Here is a 24,370-nt window from a genome sequence, read left to right as displayed (position 1 = left end):
TATTTAACGATTTTTAGCACTGAATAGTTTATGTGGCTCCTTTTCGTAACTAGCCGTTTAAATTTCTGCATCAGATACGAGTGAGTTTACAGAAATGGAAATTATTTGGCAGTGGTTGTGTCCACATACTTACTCACCAAATTTATGAATTGTAACAAGCTTCAGATTTGGCGGAGGACGTGTCTATTGCTACAAAAGTGACCACACATTTAAATAACTATATGTGATTCTATCAGAATTTTTTAAACGCTACCTACAGAGTCTGAGAAGGTATCTGAGGTAAAAATCTCGTTTAATCAACTGTATTTAAGACTTTATACTTGAAAAATAAACAAATGTTTTCTCACATATTTTATCACAAGGAATTAGTTAAAAGGTAATTATCCAATATCCAAATCCAATATCATACATTACTAGTACGTAGCAATTACCTAGATTATAAACGAACTAATTATCAGTCATGATAATTATTACTTAAACTTGATAGTGAAAAGAAATAGTTAAATTTAAAAAACAATCAATACTTATTAATCATAAACGAAGTAGTTATAAATCTTGATTATTGTCTGTTAAACTTCAAAACAAAATTCATTGCATTTTTAAAACTAATGAACATTTGTTACTTGTATAAACAAATTACTGATCAATCTTACGTTCTGTATTGTAAACTAAAATAAAGAAATTGTACACTTCAGTTGGTAACAATTAGGACTGAATTATAACTTAACTTAAACACTACATGACATTTTTTAAGTATTAGTATTAGTACTAGTATTCCACATATATATGTCGGAGATGAAAGAACATCGGGATTTCCCGTCTGGAATGTTGGAAAAAACCCCCAATACCCTAGTCCAGACTTTTACTATAGCTACACTTAAGTAATAAAAATAAGAAATAGTTTACTGTTCCAATCTGGCTTTATAACGATGGGTTCGGGCTCGAAATAGTAAGGAAACTGGCCCAGGCTGGAAAGGTCGCCATAGGCTGGTCGACAGCGAAGGTCGAAGCCATCGAACGGAGACCGTTACAGTGCTACAGGTGCCTTGGGATAGGACACACGGGGAAGACCTGCACCGCCAAGGAGGACAAGGGGCACCTGTGCTTCAGATGCGGCGAACCAGGGCACCAGGCGAGAGCATGCACTACTGCGAGCCCGAAATGCCTGCTCTGCGAGGCGCTTGGAGCACCGTCGGTGCACAGGATGGGGGGACCGGCCTGCGCCCCCTCGAAGAAAGGAACGAAAGGAGCCGCCCGCGGATCCACGGCTGCAAGAGGCAGCGAGAAAGGCTCCCCGTCGCAAAGCGACCCTAAGCCCGCGAACAAGGAGGTAGGCACGGAGGAAGCCACAAACAAGGAAAGAACACCAAAGAACTGAGAATGCGCATCCTCCAGACTAACCTGCGAAGGTCAAGGCGAGCACAAGACCTGCTCCACCAAACCATCCGGGAGAGCACGGTCGCCCTAGCGGTGGTGGCGGAACCATACAGAGTTCTGGATGCCCCGGAGTGGGTCGGAGACACGGACGGAATGGTTGCCGTCACCTGGACATCAACGCCCGGGGCGTTCGCCCACGGAGCCCTGCTGGAACGCGGCAACGGGTACGCCGCGGTCGAGTGGGCAGGGATGATGGTGGTGGGGGTGTACGTGTCACCTAACAGCGGACGGGCAGCGTTCGAGGAATTCCTAGACGGAGTTGGCGACTGCGTCAGGCGACGACTCCCCCGACAAGTGCTCGTCCTGGGAGACTTCAACGCGCACTCCACGGAATGGGGGAACGCCAGGACCAACGCACGCGGCCGCACGCTATCAAACTGGGCCGCGGGACTTGGACTTCTCTTAGAGAACAGGGGCTCGACCAGTACCTGCGTGACGTGCAGAGGGAGCTCCATTGTTGACATAACATGGGCCTCCCCCGAGGCATTCAGGCGGATCTCAGGCTGGAGAGTGGCCGAAGGGGTCGAGACGCTGTCGGACCACCTCTACATATTCATGGAGGTGGACGCACCTGGACCTGGAATGCTGACGACAAACGACGGGCGCGGCCCGCCGAGGGGGAGACGCGCGCGCCCACCGCCTAGATGGAAAATAAAGGAGAGGAATGAAGATCTACTCCGGGCGGCTGCTATAGCAACAGCTTGGAGCTGGGAGGCCTCGACAACGACGATCGAAGCAGACGTGGAAGAGGAGGCCGAGAACCTCCGCCAAGCCATGACAGCAATCTGCGACGCATCCATACCACGGGCCACACCGGGCACGGTGCGAAGCAGAGCAGTTTACTGGTGGAACCCCGACATCGCGGAACTGAGGACGAGATGTGTCCGGGCCCAAAGACAGTACCTAAGGGCCCGCCGCTGGCGACGACGCGACGAAGAAGAAGTCTCCTTGCGCTACCGGGCGTACCGCGCGCTACGGCGCTCGCTACAAAAAGAAATTAAAAAAGCGAAGGACCGTGCCTGGTTCGAACTGGTCGAAACAGTCGAGTCGGACCCATGGGGGAGGCCATACAGGACGGTGACACAGAAACTACGCGCGAAGGGCCCCCTGACAACGGCGGAAATGGAACCTGCGCTGGTGACGCGGATCACCGGAACGCTCTTTCCCCCACAAGAAAACAGAGCGGCGGAACGGCCACGGGAAACGACACGACCGCTGGAATGGAGGGACGACTGGGAAGTCACGGAGGAGGAGATATGGGAGGCAACCAGAAGAATGACCTCCCGCAACGTGGCACCGGGCCCGGACGGAATCCCTGGCCGGATCTGGGGGGAAGTGATGGGGGTCATGGCCCCCAGACTCCGGCACCTCTTCACAAGATGCCTGAGGGAGGGAGTCTACCCCCGGGCGTGGCGGACGGCGAGACTGGTCCTGCTCCATAAAGAGGCCCGACCGACGACCTCGCCGTCAGCGTACCGGCCGATATGCCTACTGGACGAGGTCGGCAAACTACTCGAGAGGGTAGTCGCCGCCCGCTTGGAACGACACATAGCGGGCCAAGTGCCTGGTTTGCACGAAAGCCAGTACGGCTTCCGGAAGGGGCGCTCGACGATTGACGCGGTCAGACGCGTACGAGCGATTGCGGAGGACATGGTCTCCCGGAAAGGCGTGGCGCTAGCGGTTTCCCTGGACATCGTCAACGCGTTCAACACCATGCCATGGGACAGGATAGTGACGGCCCTGGAGCACTTCGAGGTTCCCAGCTACTTCGTCCGATTGATCCGAGCCTACCTCGACGACAGGTGGGTGTGCTACACCAGTAAGGAAGGAGAGGAAAAGCGATCCGTCGAGCGTGGCGTCCCGCAGGGCTCGGTGCTGGGCCCCATATTATGGAACGTTGCGTACGATGAGGTACTGCGATGCCCGCTACCCCCAGGCGCGGCCATGATATGCTATGCGGACGACACCCTAATCCTGGTCGAGGGTCGTGGCTGGCACGAGACGCTGCGCATTGGCGGAATCGCAACGGCCTGTGCGACCCGTGCCGTGAACGAACTGGGCCTGAGAGTCTCCCCTGCGAAGTCGGAACCTGGTTCTTTGACAGGAAGAGGCGAGGGACACCACCGCCCGGCCATGCATAAACATGGCAGGTGAAACCGTCCGGGTGGGATCACAGATGAAGTATCTGGGACTCACCATCGACAGCCAGTGAACGTTCGAGCCGCACTTCGACTCACTGATCCCGAAGGTGTCAGCGGCTGTCAATGCCCTGTGCGGCCTACTACCGAACATCGGCGGGGCCGGAGACGCGGTGCGCCGACTTTACGAGGGCGTCGTTCGGTCACGAGTGATGTACGGAGCCCCAGTATGGGCGGACGACCTGATGGCAAGCCGTCGCAGCATTCTGCTCCTGAGACGGCTGCACAGAGTGACCACCATCAGAATCATTAGGGGATACGGGACGGTGTCTCACGCGTGGGCGTCCGCCCTAACCGCGTCCCCCCCGTGGGAGCTGCGGGCGCTGGCGCTCAAAAAGAGATAATGGCATCCGGGAGAAGACCCTACCGAGCAGGCGGCTCCAAACGACACAGGAACCGCCGAGGAGGACACATGGAACCTGTGGCGATCCCAACTGATCAACGGGAGAAGCGAACACCGAGGCGCGGAAGCGGTCCTACCAAACTGGGAGGCATGGAGGAACCGCCACGGCCTCCCACTCACATTCAGGATGACACAAGTGCTCACCGGACACGGCGTGTTCGGCGAGTTCCTGAAGAGAATAAGGCGAGAGACGACAGACATCTGCCACCACTGCGGAGAGGGCAGGGACACAGCGCAGCACACCCTGGAGCTCTGTCCGGCGTGGGAGCTGCCCCGCTGCACCCTGCGGCACGCCATAGGAGAAACGTTGACCCCCTCAGCGATTGTAGAAGTGATGTTGAGAGGGTCACAGGAATACGAGGCCGTCCGCTTCTTCTGCGAGCGAGTTATGCTCGCGAAGGAGCGAGCGGAAAGGGAGAGAAAGAAAAACTCTCACCCCTGCAGTATAAGACGATGGAGAAGGATGGCAGTCAGACGATCCAGAGCCGCCCCGCCACCACCCCAACGGACTACGACCAGAAGAAGTGACAGCACTAGGGGCAACGAACTCCCCCTAACGTCTACTGAATAGCCGGCTCGAACAAGAGAACGCGAGAAGAGAATGCAACTGAAGTTAATTCATAAGAGGTTCCTGGAGCACCCCTGTCACGCGCATAAGATGGTCATCGTGGAGTTTTAGTGGGTAGGAGTCCGACACTACTCTGCTGTTACGCGATTATTGCAGCAGCGGAGTGTCCATGAGGACTTCTCCACGTACAAAAAAAAAAGGGGGTTCGGGCTCGAAATGACATAGCGGGTCACTGCACGTAGCCACGGTCACGGGAGGGACGTGTACCTGACAGAGGTATGGGATGATTATATGGCTCTCCTTAAAAACAAAGATTGACCCGAGAGGTGAGGAGAGGAATATATAAGGGCAATTCCACTTGGATTTGTTTGGATTTCATGCAGATAAGTTTTACTTGTACGTGGAGTTATACGCGTATCACATCGCATTCGTCATCCCGTGGGCCGTGGATTCGTTATCGGATCTGAATTCATTATCATCAACATCTCGACCATCCGATCGCCGCTATTACTTATAGTCTCTTGTAGTGCCCACATTTGTACCAATAAATATCAGCTATATCCGCGATGGTAAATTTGAGTGAAGGTTCATCGAACGCCCAAAATCCCAACCTTAATCCGACATATATGTCGGAGATGAAAGGACATTGGAGCCTTCCCTTTGGAACTTCAGGAAAATCCCTTAACATCGTAATCTAGATTCTACCATAAGCGTAATTAAACAGTTGATTGTATTTGTTCGAAATTCGTGATAATGAGCTTGGGCTCGAGGCGATGACCGGTCGCCGAACGTAGCCGCGGTTACGGGATGAACGCTTTGTCTAACAAAGGTATGGAGTAATTCTATAGCTGTCCTTAAAAAAAATATTTGTAGCAGCACGCGACAGTAAACATTCCAACGGTTTCTGTCCCGTGGCTCGCCACACGCAGACTCTATTCTTCGGGTATGATGGTTACCAGATGCCGACGCATCTCCACAGTACATGTTCAGCTAGCCTGAGGACCCGCTATAAATCTTAGGATTTTGTTAATTAAGGTCCTTCAAACGGACAAGCAGTCTTTGTCCCAACTATGGGAAGATAGGAGAAATCTATTTTTCTGACGAACAACGCTTCCCGCTAGCAACTTTCCCTCAAGGGCTTTCCTTTTTCTAACCACGAACGTCAATTTCCCTCACTTTCCGAGCGAAGGCTATCCTCGACGAATCCGATGATCGCGTGTCCTTAGACACACCCCATCATAGTTTTCCTTTGCAGCATCATCGCGACGGAAAGTCATTCTCCCGTGAGGTCGTACTAGCGAATTACTTATCGTCTTTATGCTCGGTGGATATTCCACGTTTCAACAAAGAGTTAGTTTAGTAATACTTGCACCGCAGCCAAGTAAGTCGAGTACGACTTGGGCTTTGGAAGAAAGCGCATTCTGTTATCCCGTTGACCCCGGATTCGTTATTGGACCTAGGATCATTGCTATTAGCTTCTCGAGTATCTAATTACCACGGTTACTTGGCAAATTCTGTAATAATCGTATTTGCATTTGTTGGGATATGTATAATTTTCTGTGTTGAACTGGGTTAAATGCGTAGTAGAGATACTTGTATGTGGGTATCAGTGTGTGGAGGTATGTGTGTGCGCGGCGTCTCGAAAACAGATGAATGTAAACTATTCAGTCGGTTAACAGTCGGGTATAGAAGAAAGTGCTGATACGCGTGCAAGTGTGTATCGATGAATATATAAGAAATCGTCCATAAAATAAATATATTACTATTCTAATATTAATTCCAAGTATAAATTTAGTGTTCCTATAACATTATTTCGGTTTCAAACATCCACAATTCTCAATAGCACTAGTCAATGTCTTCTCTATTGCATAACAACAATGTGTAATTCAAATGAAGATTCGTTTCACGCCCCTAACCCTAATCATAATGTGAACTCGACATCAGAAGTGGGATCAGTGCCGGTTATAACAGTGCAAGAGCTTACGACCATCGTGCGCGAGTTAATTCGGTCGCTAGTGCAAAAATCGAGTGTGGAACCTAACAATTTTTCGCCACCACGTTTTAACCCTGAACCCGCGGGCTCCAACTCTGCTGCGTGGTGCGCAGCTGTCAATCTGATTATGGAGAAAAATCCTTTACAAAGCAGTACCCTGAATATAATTTCAATAATGAGCGTCGAATCGACTTCTCGATTTTGGAGCCGAGTGTTCACTAATTAAAGAATCCGTAGTCTTGAGATTTTCTGTCAAAACAACGATTGATAATAGTAGTAATGCATTGGAATTTTACATTCGAGATAAATTTTTCATGTCCATGCTGATAGTTATTTAAAATACGATATCGCGATTGATCATTAAATTTTAAGCCAAGGTTTTGACGTAATATTACACAAAATAGCCCCGCTATGTGTAAAACAAAAATAATTAATGCCTGTAATAAAACCGCTGAAAACGAGATCGATGTTAATGAAGTTGACACTGATGTACGTGGTAGTGATAAAAGTCGATTAATTTTTCTTTTCGAAAATTCAAAGATTCATTCGTCACGGGATTCTTACGTACTCGCGTAAATACAGGTCAGTTAGAAATACAATTAATTGATCCTAACATCACCGTACAAAGAAGTCCTTATAGACTTAGCGAGGAGGAGCACAGAATAGTATGTGAGAGAATAAGCGAATTAATTAGAGCAAAAAATCACAAGGCCTAGTAATTCACCGTTCGCGAGCCCTATGTTACTTGTGAAAACGAACGATGATTCAGATAGATGATTTGTAGATTTTCGAGAACTAAATAAAAATACGGTTGCGGATCGGTATCCTTTACCTCTTATTGCGGATCAAATCGCGAGATTGCAAAAGCGAGATACTTTATTAGTCTGGACGTGGCCAGCGGGTTTCACCAAATCCCTATTCACCCTAATTCTAGGAAGTATACAGCATTGGTTACCCTCGATGGACAATTTGGTCAATAAGTTGTTGTTTCCTTCAAATTCTTTTGTGCCATTGTTCGGTCCATTCGACGTCTTTAATTTGCATAACATGGTTTGCATGCGCGTCTAATGTTTCTTCCGGAATCACTTTTGTGAGCGGCAATGTTGTGCTGACTCCGTCGAAGACAAGGATTTTTGCATTTTTAGACAATCCTAATAATTTTGCAACTGGTAATTGTCTAAATATTGTAGTATCGTAAATATAATAATATTAATTTAATTAATAAGAAATGGATTAAACAGAAAACAATGGTTATTTAACATGAACTAATCGTGACAATGTATTATAATTAATTTACAACTCTCGTCAACACAGATTCAACTCTCTCTTAACAACGCTAACAACACTATCTCGACAACACAATCCGCATTCTCTGGCTTCTCAACTCATACTTCTGTTAATTCGTTTATGTCTCTTAGCAACCCTTTGTCTTTTGTCTGATATCTTTTGTTTAAGCCCCATCATGCACACGCTCAGTAACCGCTCGTTTACAATTCGCACGACACCCCCCTAAGCCCCTCGACTACGATACTACAATATTGTAATATTTATGTTCCTTCCTGCAATTTTCTAAACCATCAAAGCGTTTACAACAGATATCCCCAGAAGGAGTTGCATGCCGGGTCTTCCCTACCATTTAATCCCTTTTCTAATTGTGGTGGCATAAGAAACCATTTGGTCAGAATAATCTATACCATACTTTCCTTCATTATATTCAACAACAGCTAATGGTTTTAATGTTGCGAACAAACGAAACGAGAGATCAGTCTTGAGATTTCTATGAAAACACGAGTGGCAGTTAACGTACCATTCGTACGTTGTTGTTTATTTGGATGATGTTCTAATTATTGTCGACTCCATAGATCAAGCTGTAGAAAGATTGTACACCGTATTAAATACCCTCGTAAATGCCGGATTTTTTCTAATTTTTCTAAATGCTCTTTCCTAAAGACATCGGTACTCTATTTGGAATATGTAATTCATAACGGAGAAGTTCGCCCTAACCCGAGTAAAATACAAACCTTGAGTTCTTTGCCTGAACCAACGACCGTCACACAGCATAGGCAGGTCATAGGTTTAGTTTCTTACTTTCGAAAATTCGTCCCTAAATCTTCAAGGGTAATGAAACCCTTGTATGCACTTACTTCCGGTAATAAAAACATAACTTGAACGGATAGGCATGAAAAAAAAAATAAGGCAAAAGGTAATTTCCGTCCTGACCGACGCGCCGGTGTTAACGATATTTGACCCTAATTATCCGATAGGATTACATACTGACGCTAGTTTGGATGGATATGGGGTTTCTTTAATGCATAAGGTTGAAGGTAAAAATAAAGTAGTAGAATACTATAGTAAAAGAACTAGCCCTGCGGAATGTAGGTATCATTCATATGAGCTAGAGACGTTAACAGTTGTATACACTGTTAAACATTTTTGCCACTATTTATATGAACGAGAATTTCTTGTTGTTACTGATTGTAATTCCTTGAAGACATCTAGTACTAAGGTGAATTTAAATGATAGAGTTTACAGGTGGTGGGCTTACTTACAAACTTTTAATTTTGACATTGTGTATCGAGAAGGTAAACGAATAGCTCACGTAGATTTGTTTTCGCGAAATCCCATAGACATTGATCATAGTATAATTAACAAAGTTAAAGAAAAGACATTAATCTGGCTGAAATCTCAGAGGATTGGCTGTTAGCAGAATAACGTCGGGATCCTCAAATTTCAGAAATCGTCACTAAATTGCAAAATGATGAGCTCGCGGAGGATGTCGCAAATGCGTATGAATTACGATCTGGTACCCTTTATTTTAAAATACAAAGCAAAGGCAGAACTCTCTTCTTGTCCATTGTCCCAAGAGGTTTTAGGTGGTCAGTTATTAACCATATGCACCAGTCAATTATGCACTTAGGTTGGGATAAAACGCTTGAGAAGCTGTACGAGTATTGCATTTTCGAAGGAATGGCGAAACATGTTCGTAAATTCGTAGAGAACTGTCATGCTTATCAAGTTTCGAAGGCAAGTTCAGGTAAAATACAAGCTGAATTACATCCTATACCTAACACCAACATACCTTGGTATGCAGTTCACATGGACATAACGGGCAAACTAAGCGGTAAAAGTTATTCGAAAGAATATGTCATTGTTTTGGTCGACGTCTTCACTAAATTCGTATACCTGCATCATACTCGTAAAATAGATTCCCTTCATACCATTAAAGCGCTTAAGTCTGCTATATTTTTATTCGGCAGCCCCTGCCGGATAATAGCAGATCAAGGAAGATGTTTTACGGGTAAAGAATTCCAAGATTTTTGTCGAGGTAAACATATTAAACTCCACTTAATAGCAACCGGTGCTAGTAGGGCCAATGGACAAGTAGAGCGTATTATGGGTACGTTGAAAATTATGTTCACTATCATAGAAACGACCGGGCGATCGTGGCTAGACGCGATTGGCAAAATACAGTTGCCTTTGAATTGCACCACCAACCACGTGACTAAATCGAGTCCATTGGAACTATTAATCGGTAGAACAGCAAAGACCTTACGACATGTTGATACCCAATAATATCGAAGAAAGATATTTAGATATCTCCGATGTAAGACAACAGGCAATGGAGAATATAGAAATTAGTGCTAGCTACGATAAAGGTGGATTTGACAAAACTAAAGCTAAAGTAGTTAGGATTTTGTATTGCGCAAAAACGAGGAAATAAAATCAAACTAAATTAGATCCAAAATTTAAGGGCCCGTTTGTAATAGCTGAAATTTTGGAAGGAGATAGGTATGTTTTGAAAACAGTACACGGTAAACGATCCTATAAATACAGTCACGACAGATTGAGAAAAATGCCAGATAGTTGTATTTCCGTTGAGTTGGATGTCTGTAGCGATGGCGAGAACAGTGACCATGGTGATATGAGTAACCCGACCTCGGAGGATCATAAGCACAATGACCATAATATCTAGCAGAGTATGTTATGAAGCTCGGTAAGGTCGTGCGATGGCTTCACATGCACCATGAGTGATAATGCTATGAAGCTTGTTAAGGTCGTGTGATGGGTTCACATGCACCATGAGTGATAATGCTATGAAGCTTGTTAAGGTCGTGTAATGGATTCACATGCACCATGAGTGATAATGTTATGAAGCTTGATGAGGTCGTGTGATAAGTTCACATGCACCCGGGGCGACAATGTAATCGAACTCTATGTGGTCGTGCGATCCAGAAAAACGAGATTCATTTGGGTGCGAAATCGAGAATGGTCCATCAGGTCCACTGATAACCCGCAGGATGCAACCAGCATTTTGAATATTAATCATGATGTTACCAATTTGTTTTCTTTTATTCCTTTTGTTACCAAATCTCCGAACAAAATTTGCTGTTGAACCGGACCATTGGTTTATTTGGACACTTAGCTAACTTGTAAACAACGTTAATTGTATTGAGTCTAATGTGGGAAAACCCAATATTTTAGTTACATCCGAGGACGTGAGATAGTCAGGATGGCCGTGCCGGAGATGAAAGGACATCGGGGCCTTCCCTTTGGAACTTCGGGAAAATCCCTTGACACCGTAATCTAGATTCTAGCATAAGCGTAATTAAACAATTGTCATTCAATCTGATTGTATTTGTTCGAGATTCGAGATAATAAGCTTGGGCTCGAGGCGACGACCAGTCGCTGAACGTAGCCTCAGTCACGGGATGAACGCTTTGTCTAACAAAGGTATGGAGTAATTCTATAGCTCTCCTTAAAAAAAATATTTGTAGCAGCACGCGACAGTAAACATTCCAACGGTTTCTGTCCCGTGGCTCGCCACACGCAGACTCTATTCTTCGGGTATGATGGTTACCAGATGCCGATGCATCTCCACAGTACATGTTCAGCTAGCCTGAGGACCCGCTATAAATCTTAGGATTTTGTTAATTAAGGTCCTTCAAACGGACAAGCAGTCTTTGTCCCAACTATGGGAAGATAGGAGAAATCTATTTTTCTGACGAACAACGCTTCCCGCTAGCAACTTTCCCTCAAGGGCGGCTAGCATCCTTCTCTAAACACCAACATGGAAATTGACCAATTAACAGCAACGTCAATTTCCCTCACTTCCCGAATGAAGGCACCTCTCCACGAATCCGATGATTTCGTGCCGTTAGACGCACCCCATCATAGTTTTCCTCGACAGCGTTACCGTGACGGAGAGTCACTCTCGTGTACGAGCTCTGGACGAGTTAACTAACCTTGCTATCTGTGATTACTCCTCGCTTGGTATCAATTCCAACTTAGACTTTGATGAAGAAATAAACCTACTAACCTGTTGACCGCGGGTTCGTTATCGAGTCTTAGACCGGCGTCACAAGTGCCTAACCATCGTGATTCTTCGCTATCTTTGTAATATCTTTATTTGTGTCAATAAACGTCACTTCAACTGTGTAAGAAGATGGATAGTTCCAGTGAAGGTTCATTACATACCTCAAACCCTTACTATGATAGCGACCCGGGCCCGTATTACGGCCACGATACGACATATATATAAAAAGGGAAAATTAGTAAAAAACTTAAGATTTGTTCACTGAGTAAATTTAGTTTTAGAGTAAATTTTGTAGTTGTGACATAGTAAGGAACTGAGAATTTTATGTATAAAAAGTAATTTTTGAATATCAATAAATTAAATTGTTAGTTCTTTATAATTTGCTTATGAAGTTACAGCTCTTATCTTCCTCTGCCATGCAAATATAATACAGTCTAACGTTTTTGAAAGTGTTAAAAAGTCGGAGCCGCAAAAAACTCCCACTTCTGTAAAATCACTAGTAAACCACAGGCATTGTAGGAATAAATTTTAATTACATCTTTCTAGCAGCGAGAGCTACTCTCCGAAAACAATTTCGAACACCATTACGACATCCCTCAAGCACATTCGGTAACCCCTTTTCTGTTAATACAAGCGTTTCTCGAGATCCCCCATAGCATGCCTCTGCGACTTACCGAGATTTGGAATATTCTAAGGAAAATGCAAATATCGCTCCGAAGTTTGGCCAAGGAGATAGAAGACGCGTACGCGCCGCCTATACGTGTCTCTCCGGTCGTGGCGTAGGTATCTGGCTTGTTTGTATTCCGTATTCGATCTATCTATAGGGAAATTGCGGTGTTCTCGACCGTCGAAATCCATGAACACGTCTGTGCCCTCTGATCGTCCTCGTTTGCTCGGTGTGCCACCGTCTCATTAACCCTTTCGATCTGACCGGAGGGAGGACTTACACTTGACTAATAGGTTCAACCTGCGTGATTCTAGTAAATTTCTCGCTAAACTGAATTGAAGCCAACTTCAAAAAGCCGTCGTTTCATTGCGTCTGAAACGTCGCTTTACGGATATTTTTTCCAATTAGAAGCTATGTAACGATATAATAAATTGATTTTGTATGACGCAGCTTTTTCTTTAAGCTGTACGTTTGTTTGTGAACAAAGTTATGGTTAAAGAATAGGACAGTAAATCGAATTTAGAAGAATAATTGATTTTCTTCGTGATTTATACGAAGAATAACGCGAAACGATTTTTCCTAATTTTCATTGAATCCATATTATCGAAAGTTTAAAATACTGCAATACCGCATATTGAGGCTTTCAAATTAATTGGTTGCGCTGAATTTCTCGTAATAAATAAATATTTCCGCAGGTTGGGTGGCTGAAAGTGGATACTAAGGCGATCCAGGCGATCCACGATCACGTAATAACTCACAATAACAGGGTCTCGGTATCTCATAGCGATCATACCACATGGAATCTCCACATAAAGAACGTGCAAAAGGAAGACGAGGGGCTCTACATGTGTCAGATTAACACAGATCCGATGAAAAGTCAGGTAATTTCTTCGAAATTATTCTAATAGTGAAACTGTATAATAGAAATAGAAAACTAATTATACTCATTATACTAATTATACTCGAGTATAAAGTACTCGATTAGAGGATGAACTAAAAATAGATAAAAATGTAAGATTATAAAAATAGTTAATTAAGAACTTCGAATCTCAAAGATTTTCTTTAATATTTAATCTTTCCTCAAGACTGAAAACCGATGCAAGAAACGGAGTATTTATTTAAATACAGATGACTGTTAAGCGCGTTTAGTTGGTTGCTATTTTGAGCGTTTCTAGTGATCAAACGGTCAGAGTCAGAGCTTTTTGCACACAGTTTAACCGGTAGGACGTATCGTGGCAGAACGAGAAACTTGGTGAAATAACTAATTGGAAACGGTATCACCTACACTATTTAGATCAGTAAAGTTCTAGGATGCACGTCAGTTGTGGGGCACATCAATCCCAATTAGGTGTTCGCCTCTGTACCCTTTCTCGATACGATGTTCTACACAGTTCTTTTCACGTAACTGATGGAATTTGCACATTTTAATTTGTCGATACACGATTCATGTATGAACAAGTTAAATAAATGGTCTTCGCGGAGTGGTTACTCGATCCATCGAACAAAGTAAATTGTTGAAAAAAGCTTATTCATATTTATAAAAATAACAAGGAAAAGACACGGGAAATCTTGTTTTTCGGAGAGAAATCTCTCATTTCCATAAATGTAGTATCGGGAAAAGGGCCTAAGAAACATCGAGTTAACCATGAACAATGTCGCGAGAGCCGAGGCGCCGTCGGGTCCATCAATGTGTCGTCGATCTTTTCAAGTGCATAGTTTTGTAGAAAAGGCCTACGTGACCCTGGCAACGAACGTCTGCGGAATACGTGTGTGGTGGGCCTAGGAAAAGACAAAGGGATGCTAGAACGGCTAGAATGTGAGTTGAGAATGGGCAGTGTGAGTTGAGAAGTCGGGTAATGTGAGTCGAGAAGTCAGAGAGTGTAAGTGGAGGAGCCGGAGAGTATGATAACAAGACGTGCGACGATATTGTAATCGGTCCTTTGTATTGAGTATCGCTTATTAAACTAAACTAAACTCTAAATAAAACATCATTACTTGTCCTTACTCTAAGATCCACATAAGGTACCACATAAATGTATAATATATCTGAGGTGTATATGTTGTCCGTGATACTTGTAGCTGCTGGCTGTAGACGTCGCTGCTGGGGTACTGCTGTTTTTCTTCCATTTTTGATGCGTAGAAGAAAAATCGGACTCCGGTCGCCGGAATTTGAACCCGGGTCGCGAACGTTCGTAACCTAAGGCGCGAACCACTGCGCTGTCGTCGTCCGACAGAAGTTAGTGTCGAGTGGCGGTATTTGTTGTCGAGTGCCGCCACATATCGTACTGCTATATTATTTATTAATTGTCATTGCTCTTATTACTATTACTTTAGGAAATCTTTAAATGGCAGAAATGGGATATGATCGAATTTCTTTAACGGAATTCGCATCCGTGTAATTCTGATTACCTAGCATTACTGCATGGTAAAGTAATATTAGTTCAATATTTATCTAATCAGTCGTACAATAATACAAACTATCGAATTAAGCGAACAATGTCATATTTGTGGCAGGTCCTAATGATTTTTATGATTGGTGTCGTGATAGACACAAATAGCAGTTGCTATACTACATAACTGAAATATGGAAATTTAGTGCGGATAGCGGGGGCGGCTGTATTAGTTACCTACGATGTTACAATCTCTGCAAGTATCGAAGGTATTTCTCTAGAAGCTGCAGGAGCATGGCATACCAGGAAACTTAACAAGCTGTCTCAGCTAGTTCAGGAATGTCAGCTCTCGCTTATGAACACCTTGGAAATAACACTTAGGCTTCGATCATTTTCTTCGTAACGAAGGGTAAACTTTATTAGATACTACTTAACGACATGTATTTCTGTTACTATTAATGAAACATTTGATATAAATCTCTTATCAGTATTTTTTATTTAAGAAAGTGAAACATGTCGATTGATTTTTTCTCATACTTAATGTTGATACATTCTTTTTCTAATAATTTGAACAGGGCATGGGCTATTCTACAATTCGGAAAATCGTAAAACTTGTCTCGTAGTTAAACCTTATCGATGATCTGCGACACATAAGCTTGTGATCTAAATGCGCGCGTAAAATTTGTATTTTTATCTATTCCACAAACTTGGTCCCTTTTAGAAGCGTGCAAGACAAATAACCTTGTATAAAATTGACGAGCAGCGGGACGACCCATTTCCTTTCCGCGCAAAAAATTGCAATGCAGCCGTGAACATAGAATTCACGGTGGAATAAAATTTGACTCCTAAAAAAAAGGGGTACAGTGCATTCGTGATTCCAAAAAAGCTGTCAAAATAATGCTTTCCATGTAATTGGCAAATGACAGTCGCATTCTATTCAAGCAGTAATGATGTTTTCCGAAAGTATAATTAAAAAAAAATTTCTTCATAACTTTTAACGATCTTTCTTATATTTTCCAAATTCTATCATGCCCTAGATTAAACATTCTAGGAAGTTGACCAAGATTATTATTTATGATTATAATGCCAATGTACTTTGCAATTAACACTTTAAATATAGTGTATCGATATTTTATAATGATGAAATTTCTATAAATATTAAGTCAAGTTTACTGTAAAATTAGATGTAACTTCCAATAGAATTGCTTCACTTTTAAATACGGTTGAGAAATATTTATTTCAAGGAACCCACCCTGTGTTTGTTAAGACTATAACGTATTTTTTTAATCAGCACTAGTTTCATGAATACAGATGTTTCCGTGATAAAATTTTCCAGTTTGTTTATAAATACATACTCCAAGTTCTCCAACTCCCCCTTAACCTCTTATCGTTACTACGAAACTTTCTTTTATAAGCTATTTTTCCTGTTGAAGGAGCTTGTAAAAATAAAATCTGCTGGATTATCCTTCTTCGATAGCGATGACCACTTTCGTGTTTACTAGACGTGATAAAACTAACTTTGCCATGAATATAATTAAACCATATATTAATCATGACTACGCATATCATTATTTATTGTTTTATTTCATAAACGTGTATTCATTTATTACGTCACTTTTTTTATATTTCAGTTATATTAGATTCAAGAAAAATGCAGTGCTTTCCAAACCGCAGGCACGAGAAAAGTAGAGTGCTTAAAGGACAAATTTTTCTCCAACGGACAAACGTCACTTTTCGTTCCATCGACTTCTCACTAGACAGCTATACCTTCTAGTATTAAAGCATGGCTGCACTAACATACACACTACTGTGCAAAGTACGACTTTTTTCTATTCCCTACCCTTTCAACCATCTGGCCTGGGCACAGTGTGATATTGCGCGAGATAGGGTCGAGTTTCTCTTTTGAGATCTAATTTTCCGACATTTCAGATTGAATCCAGGCTTCCATGCCTGTCTTTCCTTCCTTCTTCCTTCTTTCCTTACTTCCCTCCTTCCTTCCCTCCTTCCTTCCCTCCTTCCTTCCTTCCTTCCGAGAGAGACAGAGAGAGAGAGAGAGAGAGAGAGAGAGAGAGAGAGAGAGGGAGAGAGAGAGAGAGAGAGAGAAGGAGCAGTAATCGTTGCCAACTTAAAGATCCACTTCTTCGCTTTGAGTGTTACAAGATCTCTAAGTACTAAACGCAAGGAATACTGTCGAAAATGTCCGTTGGTGGGAAACAGCTTGAATACAAATTTCATCCATCCCTTTGGTTGCAATGATTTTAGACCAGTTTCAAATTCCTCTTTCTCTCTCTCTCTCTATTTCTATCTCTATCTTTTCCTCCATCCTTTCCTCCCATTCTATACACTTTGGTCGAGTGGGAAAATTCGATGTCACCTTTCCGTAGGAAATGGGCGAATTTCTATAAGCATTTTAGTTTCGGCTAACCATATTTTCCTGCTTGTTTTCGTGCGATTTGAACAGTGGTTCCTTTCGGATATGCTTGTCGTGCCGATTGTGCGGCAAACACAATGCACCTCGGAATGAAGTATGTTTATGGGAGAGGCGGTGAAAGGGAATTTCATCTGGTTGCTTTGCGTAGTACATTTAATGGAGGACAGTCTCTTTAATTATTAATATTCACGGAGTTGGCTCAAAATGAATGGTTTCAAGCAATTGACTCGCCTTTAACTATAGTACCATTTTTCAATAACTGTCCCTAGGTAACAAAAAAAATTGGGGATGGGACCTCCCATCTTTCCCAGGCTTATCAGCACTTTTACTGTTTTTTACCTGTAGTACATCGAGATTTTCTCCAGGGTTTTTACCCGATACTACAATAATGTTAATTCCATCGTGTGTAAAAAATAATTTTTTATATGTTATCAGACCACACATGTGCAACTTTTTTATGATGTTTGTTGAAATAATATTCGTTACTTTTTCCCCCGTTTCTTTCCTTTCTTCTTTGTACTACTATCGTCAAGACGAGCTCAACAAACTGAGCAATTTTATTGTTTCCGTGATCGACAAATAGTCGACCACGGAAGTCAGCTGTAGGTATTAGCCATATGTTCTAAAAGAAATTGTCATATTGAAACTTGGGCAATTGCGTTACTACTACTATAATTAGAGTAAAGTTACTACGCAATATTGTTCAAGTGTGCGCTTTATGCTTGCAACAGAATAAAAGGATAATTAAAACTTAAGAATGCGTGGTTTTGTCAAGAATCATAAGAAAGTATGCGAAGAGATATTTTTATTTTATAATATAACATAATGTTACGACCGTTTCCGGAGAGACGCGGTCGCTAGGAAAACGCGTCAGCGAGAGGCGTAAATTCTCGCTACGATTCTGTTAATCGACGCCGCGAAATAGTCGTTCCCCTGTTTCGGTTAAGATAACAGAGGTGGTTCAATGACTTTAACACTGTATTAACAGGTTAACATATAATAATATATTTGACAATAATATGATGAACACGCCACAAATTGTTTAACAATGAATAAAGTAATATGCTACAGAAAGTTGACTGGACTTTGCAATATCTCTCAATGAATTCGTTAGACCATGCGTCTTTGATTTTGCTCGTCAGACCTCTCGATGTGTAACGTTTGGCTCTTCAGAAGGGACTGACTGCCCTGCGATCATTTCTTTGTCTTGTTTGGAAGACGACCCCCACTATGCTCGGATCACGTCACCGTTCGCGCCTGTGATCACGTATGCCCCCTTCTTGTGTGGAAAACGTAACGGACAAAAATCGACGTTTCTAGAACTCGCTGCTGGGCGACAACTATGCGCTCGTCTATACATTGTATATGATGCGTCGGGCAGACAAGACGATCTGCCTGCGACACTGTAGGACCGCGAGTGACGGTTAGAAAATACAGCCTGTGGTAAGCCTCGTGGCGTAACACATAATATTATATTATAAGAAAACGTGAATCTTTTCACGGTCGGAGCGGACTCCTGGATTTCATTACTCTCGATTCTAGCGATTAGCGATAGCGAAGACTTGAGGGTGCTGTAAATTACGTCCTTTGGCTTACTGCGTCGTGGACTAGCGGGTCCCAATGGTTTTGCAATTATGGTGCCTATAGTCCGCCTAAGGAGAAGAGAGAATAGAGAAAAACGAAATGCGATTGCTGCCGCTATCAGTAGTTAACATCGCTATCGATGACTGCAACTATTGACTGTCGACTAGTGGCACTCAATTGACAAAACTAGAAGAATATTTAAATGAATGGGAAGGGGTAACACAGAATATATCTCAGGATATACAGTCAAGCTTCATGAAAAAACTAGTTAAATAGAACATCCACTCGTTAGGTTCAGCTAAACAAAACAAAAAAGGAAAAAGTCTACTTATTCACATCATATATACATTCATAGAAATGAGGAATTATGCGATTTAGAATTCAATAAGATTGTACAAATGTTCGGTAGACTGGGGTATGACCTATTTGCGACAATCATAAACGCAAAATGCAAGAAAATTTTCTCTTTGTTACTAGAACCAGGCACTAGTGCAGTTGACGTTTTCATAATAAAATGGACTGAGTTAAACTTCTGTGCATTTCCGTTATTCGCATTGATTCTGGAGATTCTAATAAAAATTAAGAACAACAAGGCTGAGGCTATCTTAGTTGTACTGGATTAGACTGGTTAACTATGATATTCCGTATTCAAACGACTATATGCGAGCGAACGTTGGACCCGAGCCCCAACCTTCTGCTGTCTCCATGTAGAGGACAAAGCAGCACCCGAGAAGGGATCACCTGCATGTGATTGTAGGAAGAGTATCAGGGAGGCATTCCTACTGAAAGGGCTACCGCAGAAAACGCTAGCTATCTTATTAGAATCGCTGGCATCATCGACGATGAGAGAATATCATAAATAACTACCACTCACTCCTAGCGGCAAAGTAGAAGAAAATCGCATGGTGCTGATTTTTAAGAAGCGCCTACAGTTCATCAATTCTGAGTATGCCCTGACATGGGGCGCAGCTCGGATATTAGAATATTTAAAGACGTTATATCCATTTGAAAAATCAATCAATAAAGAACTTCATGGGGAAATATGCTGCGATGCTGTTAACACTGGCTACGGCATATATAGCGCATATACATTAATTAATATAAAAATCGAGAATATAAAGAAAATAGCGAAAAAAGTGTAAAAAGAGGTCCCTGATATAATAAACTCCTCGGATCCAAATCGGTATCAATCCTTATTGATACTCTCGAGGTTCGTACAGTCTATAGAATTATGCGTGTAACATCGGCAATCCTTGAATATCTAGAGAGAACAAGAAAAGTTAGAGGCGAGATCATAAATCTGTTTATTTCGATAAAATAGATCTATTAAAAAAATAACAACCTTCAGTCGTAGACCAAAGAAACACTATACAGAAGCGGGATAAAAATATCAATATTTTCGAACAATTCCACAAGACACATGGTAACTTCAAAAGCGTTTGCCGAAGCTGCATGTGTTACAGGGATAAAAAAGTATATAATTTCTGTTTGAGATGTAAGTTCACTGTTAAATCTTCTTTTACTTTTGTCGTTTGTGGAGAATGAGCCAAACTGAACGATATATCAAATATTTTTGACAATAACATTTAAAATATAAAATCCAGATACTATGAAGTAAAAAACTGCCGTTTCTGAACAACTAAATGTGTAATTTCAAGAACGACGCGCGATACATAACTAAACGATCAAACGGACTTATCCGAAGTGAAGTTCGATTGTAATTATATAAAGAGCCTTGTTCGAAGAGATTAAATCCTATCCTAAAAAATTCTTTACTAAGAATTTTCTCTCTTGCTTTCAACCCCAAAAATAGCAATTTTAGGCTTATTCTGAAAGAATGACGAATGTGAGTGGGAGACGCGTGTAGGATAGCGATTTTTTCACTCTAAACGTTGCGATACCTTTATTATAATCGACAAGAAGATTACATATGTAATCTCTTCAAACGAAACTTCGACCGAACTTTACTTCAGATAAGTTCGTTTGATCGTTTAATTACAGTATCTCCCAGTTCGTTTATAATATTTAAGATGAATCCATAACGCGAATTACCTAGTACCTACTTTTCGATAGCATTCGAGAATAATGATTTATCAACGAATTAGCTTATGTAACTTTGTATCATAAATATCAACTGCTATCAATAAGCTATATCATATTATGCAAAAGAGAGATTGATAATTAGAACCTGAAAGAAAAACAAGGCGAGTCGAATTGAACGAATAGCTGAAACAGAATCCGAATTGAGATAAAATTATAACATCGAAAATAATTTTAATAGAACGGATGAGTTGCTCGAATGTATTCGAATAATTGAAATACAAATTGAACTTTGAATTCTCCAAATGGCTCAATTCTAAATTACACTTGTCAAATTTAATTGCTCTGATTAAATTTGCATATACTTGATGGGATTGAATTCTTAATTAATTGAATTCTTTAATGCGCACTTGGTAAAACCAATCTTATTGTTGAGATATAATCTCTGACGTATTTGATCGATATTCACAAGAGAAAGACACAAAATAACAACAACGAAGCATTTTCCAAGGGAATCGGTAATTCCTGATAGGAATTAATAGCCTCGTTGAACTGCGGATTATCATAAAGATGAACGATCCTTTAAAGCCGATTATAAGGCTCGCTCGAATTTGAAGCCGCTAAACGAATTGATCGATTAGGCGTTATTTCGATTAACACGTATATTTATCAACATCCTTGATAGAGTCCTATCTGACTAGACGATAATTAATTCGTGGAATGAAGCCAAGTTTCATAATTCACTCGTGACACCGGCAAGTTTACGCGCTTGGGCACGCGTGTCTGCCTGTCACTGAACTGTCACGTGGCAGGGATAAAGGATAAGGGTACCACGGAGAAACAGAGAGGACGAGAAGGGCACACACCTCTGCCCGCCTGTCTCGCCTTAATGACGTATTCGTTGAGACTGTTTTAAGCAGTTCAGTGACTTGCGAGACAACTCGGTTATAACGATTGAAGTTTCATCGTAGCGTAGATTACATCCTCGTAATTCCGCACACACCTCGCGGTAGGACGTAAGAGCAGGTGCCTCCATCTTCTGTCGACTGTTGGATAGCTTCCTTAAATCGTGAGTGGAGTGGAAAGATATTAGAGTGAAACCAAGTCCTTCGACTATACCGACGGCGGGACGCGACACGACGCGACGCGACGACCTGTCGTTTGATGCACCATCATTTCGTAAAATCCAGACGCAGATTGAACTTGCACGTTCTATATCCCTTTCTCTACGAATCCCTGAAAGGAATTATAACAGTACGATAAATAATGTAGTAGCTTGCTCGTTGATAGATACTCGGCTAGTACGACTTCGCGCTTACCGCGATTTTCCGTGTATGGTGCTACTTCAATAATGTCGATTATTTGAAACGATGACTTGCGTCAATAATCAGCATCGTTCCGGACTAGAACCTGCACTGCTTGTAAAGGTACTTATATAGGTATTTATATAGGTATATATATAGGTATATATATAGGACGGTGTCCTACTTACCGAATGTTGTCAGTTTTTATATAGGATCGAAAAGAGTTTACCTTCAATTAAATAGTGTTGAAGGTTTTTAAATACTGGAGATTTCAAGAAAATGAGCATTCCAAAATCTATTTCAATAATCGGCATTTATCGTGAAGAAGCGCAGAGCTTACCTTCTTCCCACTGACCAGCTTAGGAATCATTCGCAAAAATTTTAGTAAAACATTCTCGAACGAATCTTTCCGCAATCAATCAGCGAGCGTCAGGTGTAATAAATCTTCTAATGCAAGAAAGTGACGAATACATAGTTGGAAGAAACCAGTAAAAGACGCTCGCCCCACGTAAAACACCTGCAAGAGAGAGCGGACAAATAAAAGTTGCTGAGTTTTCGAACCTGGCGTAGTCAGAAGCGAAATCATGCGGAAAATGAGTAACGAACGAGCAGTAGTTTCGCTGTGCAAATAGAAAAACGAGGTGAATATATCCGGAACTTTGTATTCTCTTTTCGTCGCCGTCTCTTTGTCGTACCCATTTGCGTACGTACAGTTCACGTTTAACCAGCACGCGATCGGTGCGAGATATGTGAAAATTCAAGCGAGGATTGTTAACCAGCGCAACAATGTTGGGTAGCATCCGCGTCGACTTACGTATTATATCGGCCGGTGGTGTATCGTTAATTAACGAAAAATCATGGCACTCATTGACAACATTGTCGTCGGCACTGGTGGGGTTCGTACGCCCCTTCTAGCTCCGCTTTACAACTCCATGATATGTTGCTCAAGCTTCTACTACAGCAGAGGTTAAGGGAAGCGAAATACAGCCAGGATTTAGGAGCTACGTTATTCAGTTCCGCTCGCGAATACAGTAATGCCCATAGATATAATTTAGAGATTCAGTAAGAAAGGACTTGATGCATCGTGCAACCGTTAAGCGTATCATTAACACTAAATTTCGGCTGGTTCCGGTGCGTGTCGGAAAATATATGTAGCGCGGAGCAAGTTTTGGCATGCTCGTTGAAATACCGTTACTCGGAGGAGTCAGAGGTAAGGCGCAGCAGCCCCCCGATAAAATTGTACGCTCGGTTTCCACCCTAATTCTATGTACTCACATCAGGAAATTTATCTGAGTGCATTCAAATTCTTTTCTTCTAGAAGTTTACTATCTTGGGAACTTGATCGGGATAACAGAGAAATTGCCAAATTCCTATAATTCCAACGAAAATTCTGTTCTAAATAAAGAATGTTTCGTTAGGAAGAAATTTTCGTTTGCGATTTTCCATTTTTTTCAACGCGCATAAAATTTTTCTCCATCCACTCGTGGATTAATTAATCGACATATAAAATATGTGGCAATTATATTGACTAGACATGGTATTTATAACGAAAATTCATCGTTATATTTTCAGCTTTAGCGCTTTTACTCCGAAACGGTAGCGTATTATTATCAATGAAACGTGTTTTCATTAGTTATAGCACGATGCTTGTTTATGGATTACTAACACGGCCGATATTGAATGAAATGAAATATTTCCGATGAAATTTTCACAATAAGTCAAAATTAATAATTGTTGCCTTTTTTAGAGAGAACGTTTCTTCGGGCTATTAATCCCCCTATTAGTAAAATAAATAAACGAATGAAGTTAATTGATAAAAGATAATGTTATATTTTTTCAGACAGGCATGTTGTCGGTCGTCGTGCCACCGGACTTTATTCCGGAAGAGACATCGAGCGATGTCATGATACGCGAAGGAGGACAGGTAAATTGACACTTAATCAATCCTCTCATCATACTATTTATTGTTAGTCAAGAAATACGATGTGCCTACGTTTAACTCGCACTTTATCGTAACAGTTCGTAAAGATACCAATCTATT

General features: G+C 42.0%; 1 protein-coding gene across 2 annotated transcripts in view; it reads left to right on the top strand.

The window, feature by feature from the left end:
* The window catches only part of LOC117208518 (lachesin-like), a 105,150-nt gene that overhangs the window by 66,774 nt on the left and 14,006 nt on the right, over positions 1-24,370 (top strand). For both annotated transcript variants that reach the window (XM_033449716.1, XM_033449717.1), the window contains 2 exons: positions 13,276-13,461; positions 24,170-24,253. In XM_033449716.1, the coding sequence (XP_033305607.1) occupies positions 13,276-13,461; positions 24,170-24,253 (270 nt within the window). The remainder of the gene's footprint in view (positions 1-13,275; positions 13,462-24,169; positions 24,254-24,370) is intronic.

This window comes from Bombus bifarius, unplaced genomic scaffold, assembly GCF_011952205.1.
Source record: "Bombus bifarius isolate JDL3187 unplaced genomic scaffold, Bbif_JDL3187 scf7180000008138, whole genome shotgun sequence".
NCBI classification, from domain to species: Eukaryota; Metazoa; Arthropoda; class Insecta; order Hymenoptera; family Apidae; genus Bombus; species Bombus bifarius.
Note: the sequence above shows the minus strand (reverse complement) of the source record. Positions and strands in the feature narration are given on the sequence as shown.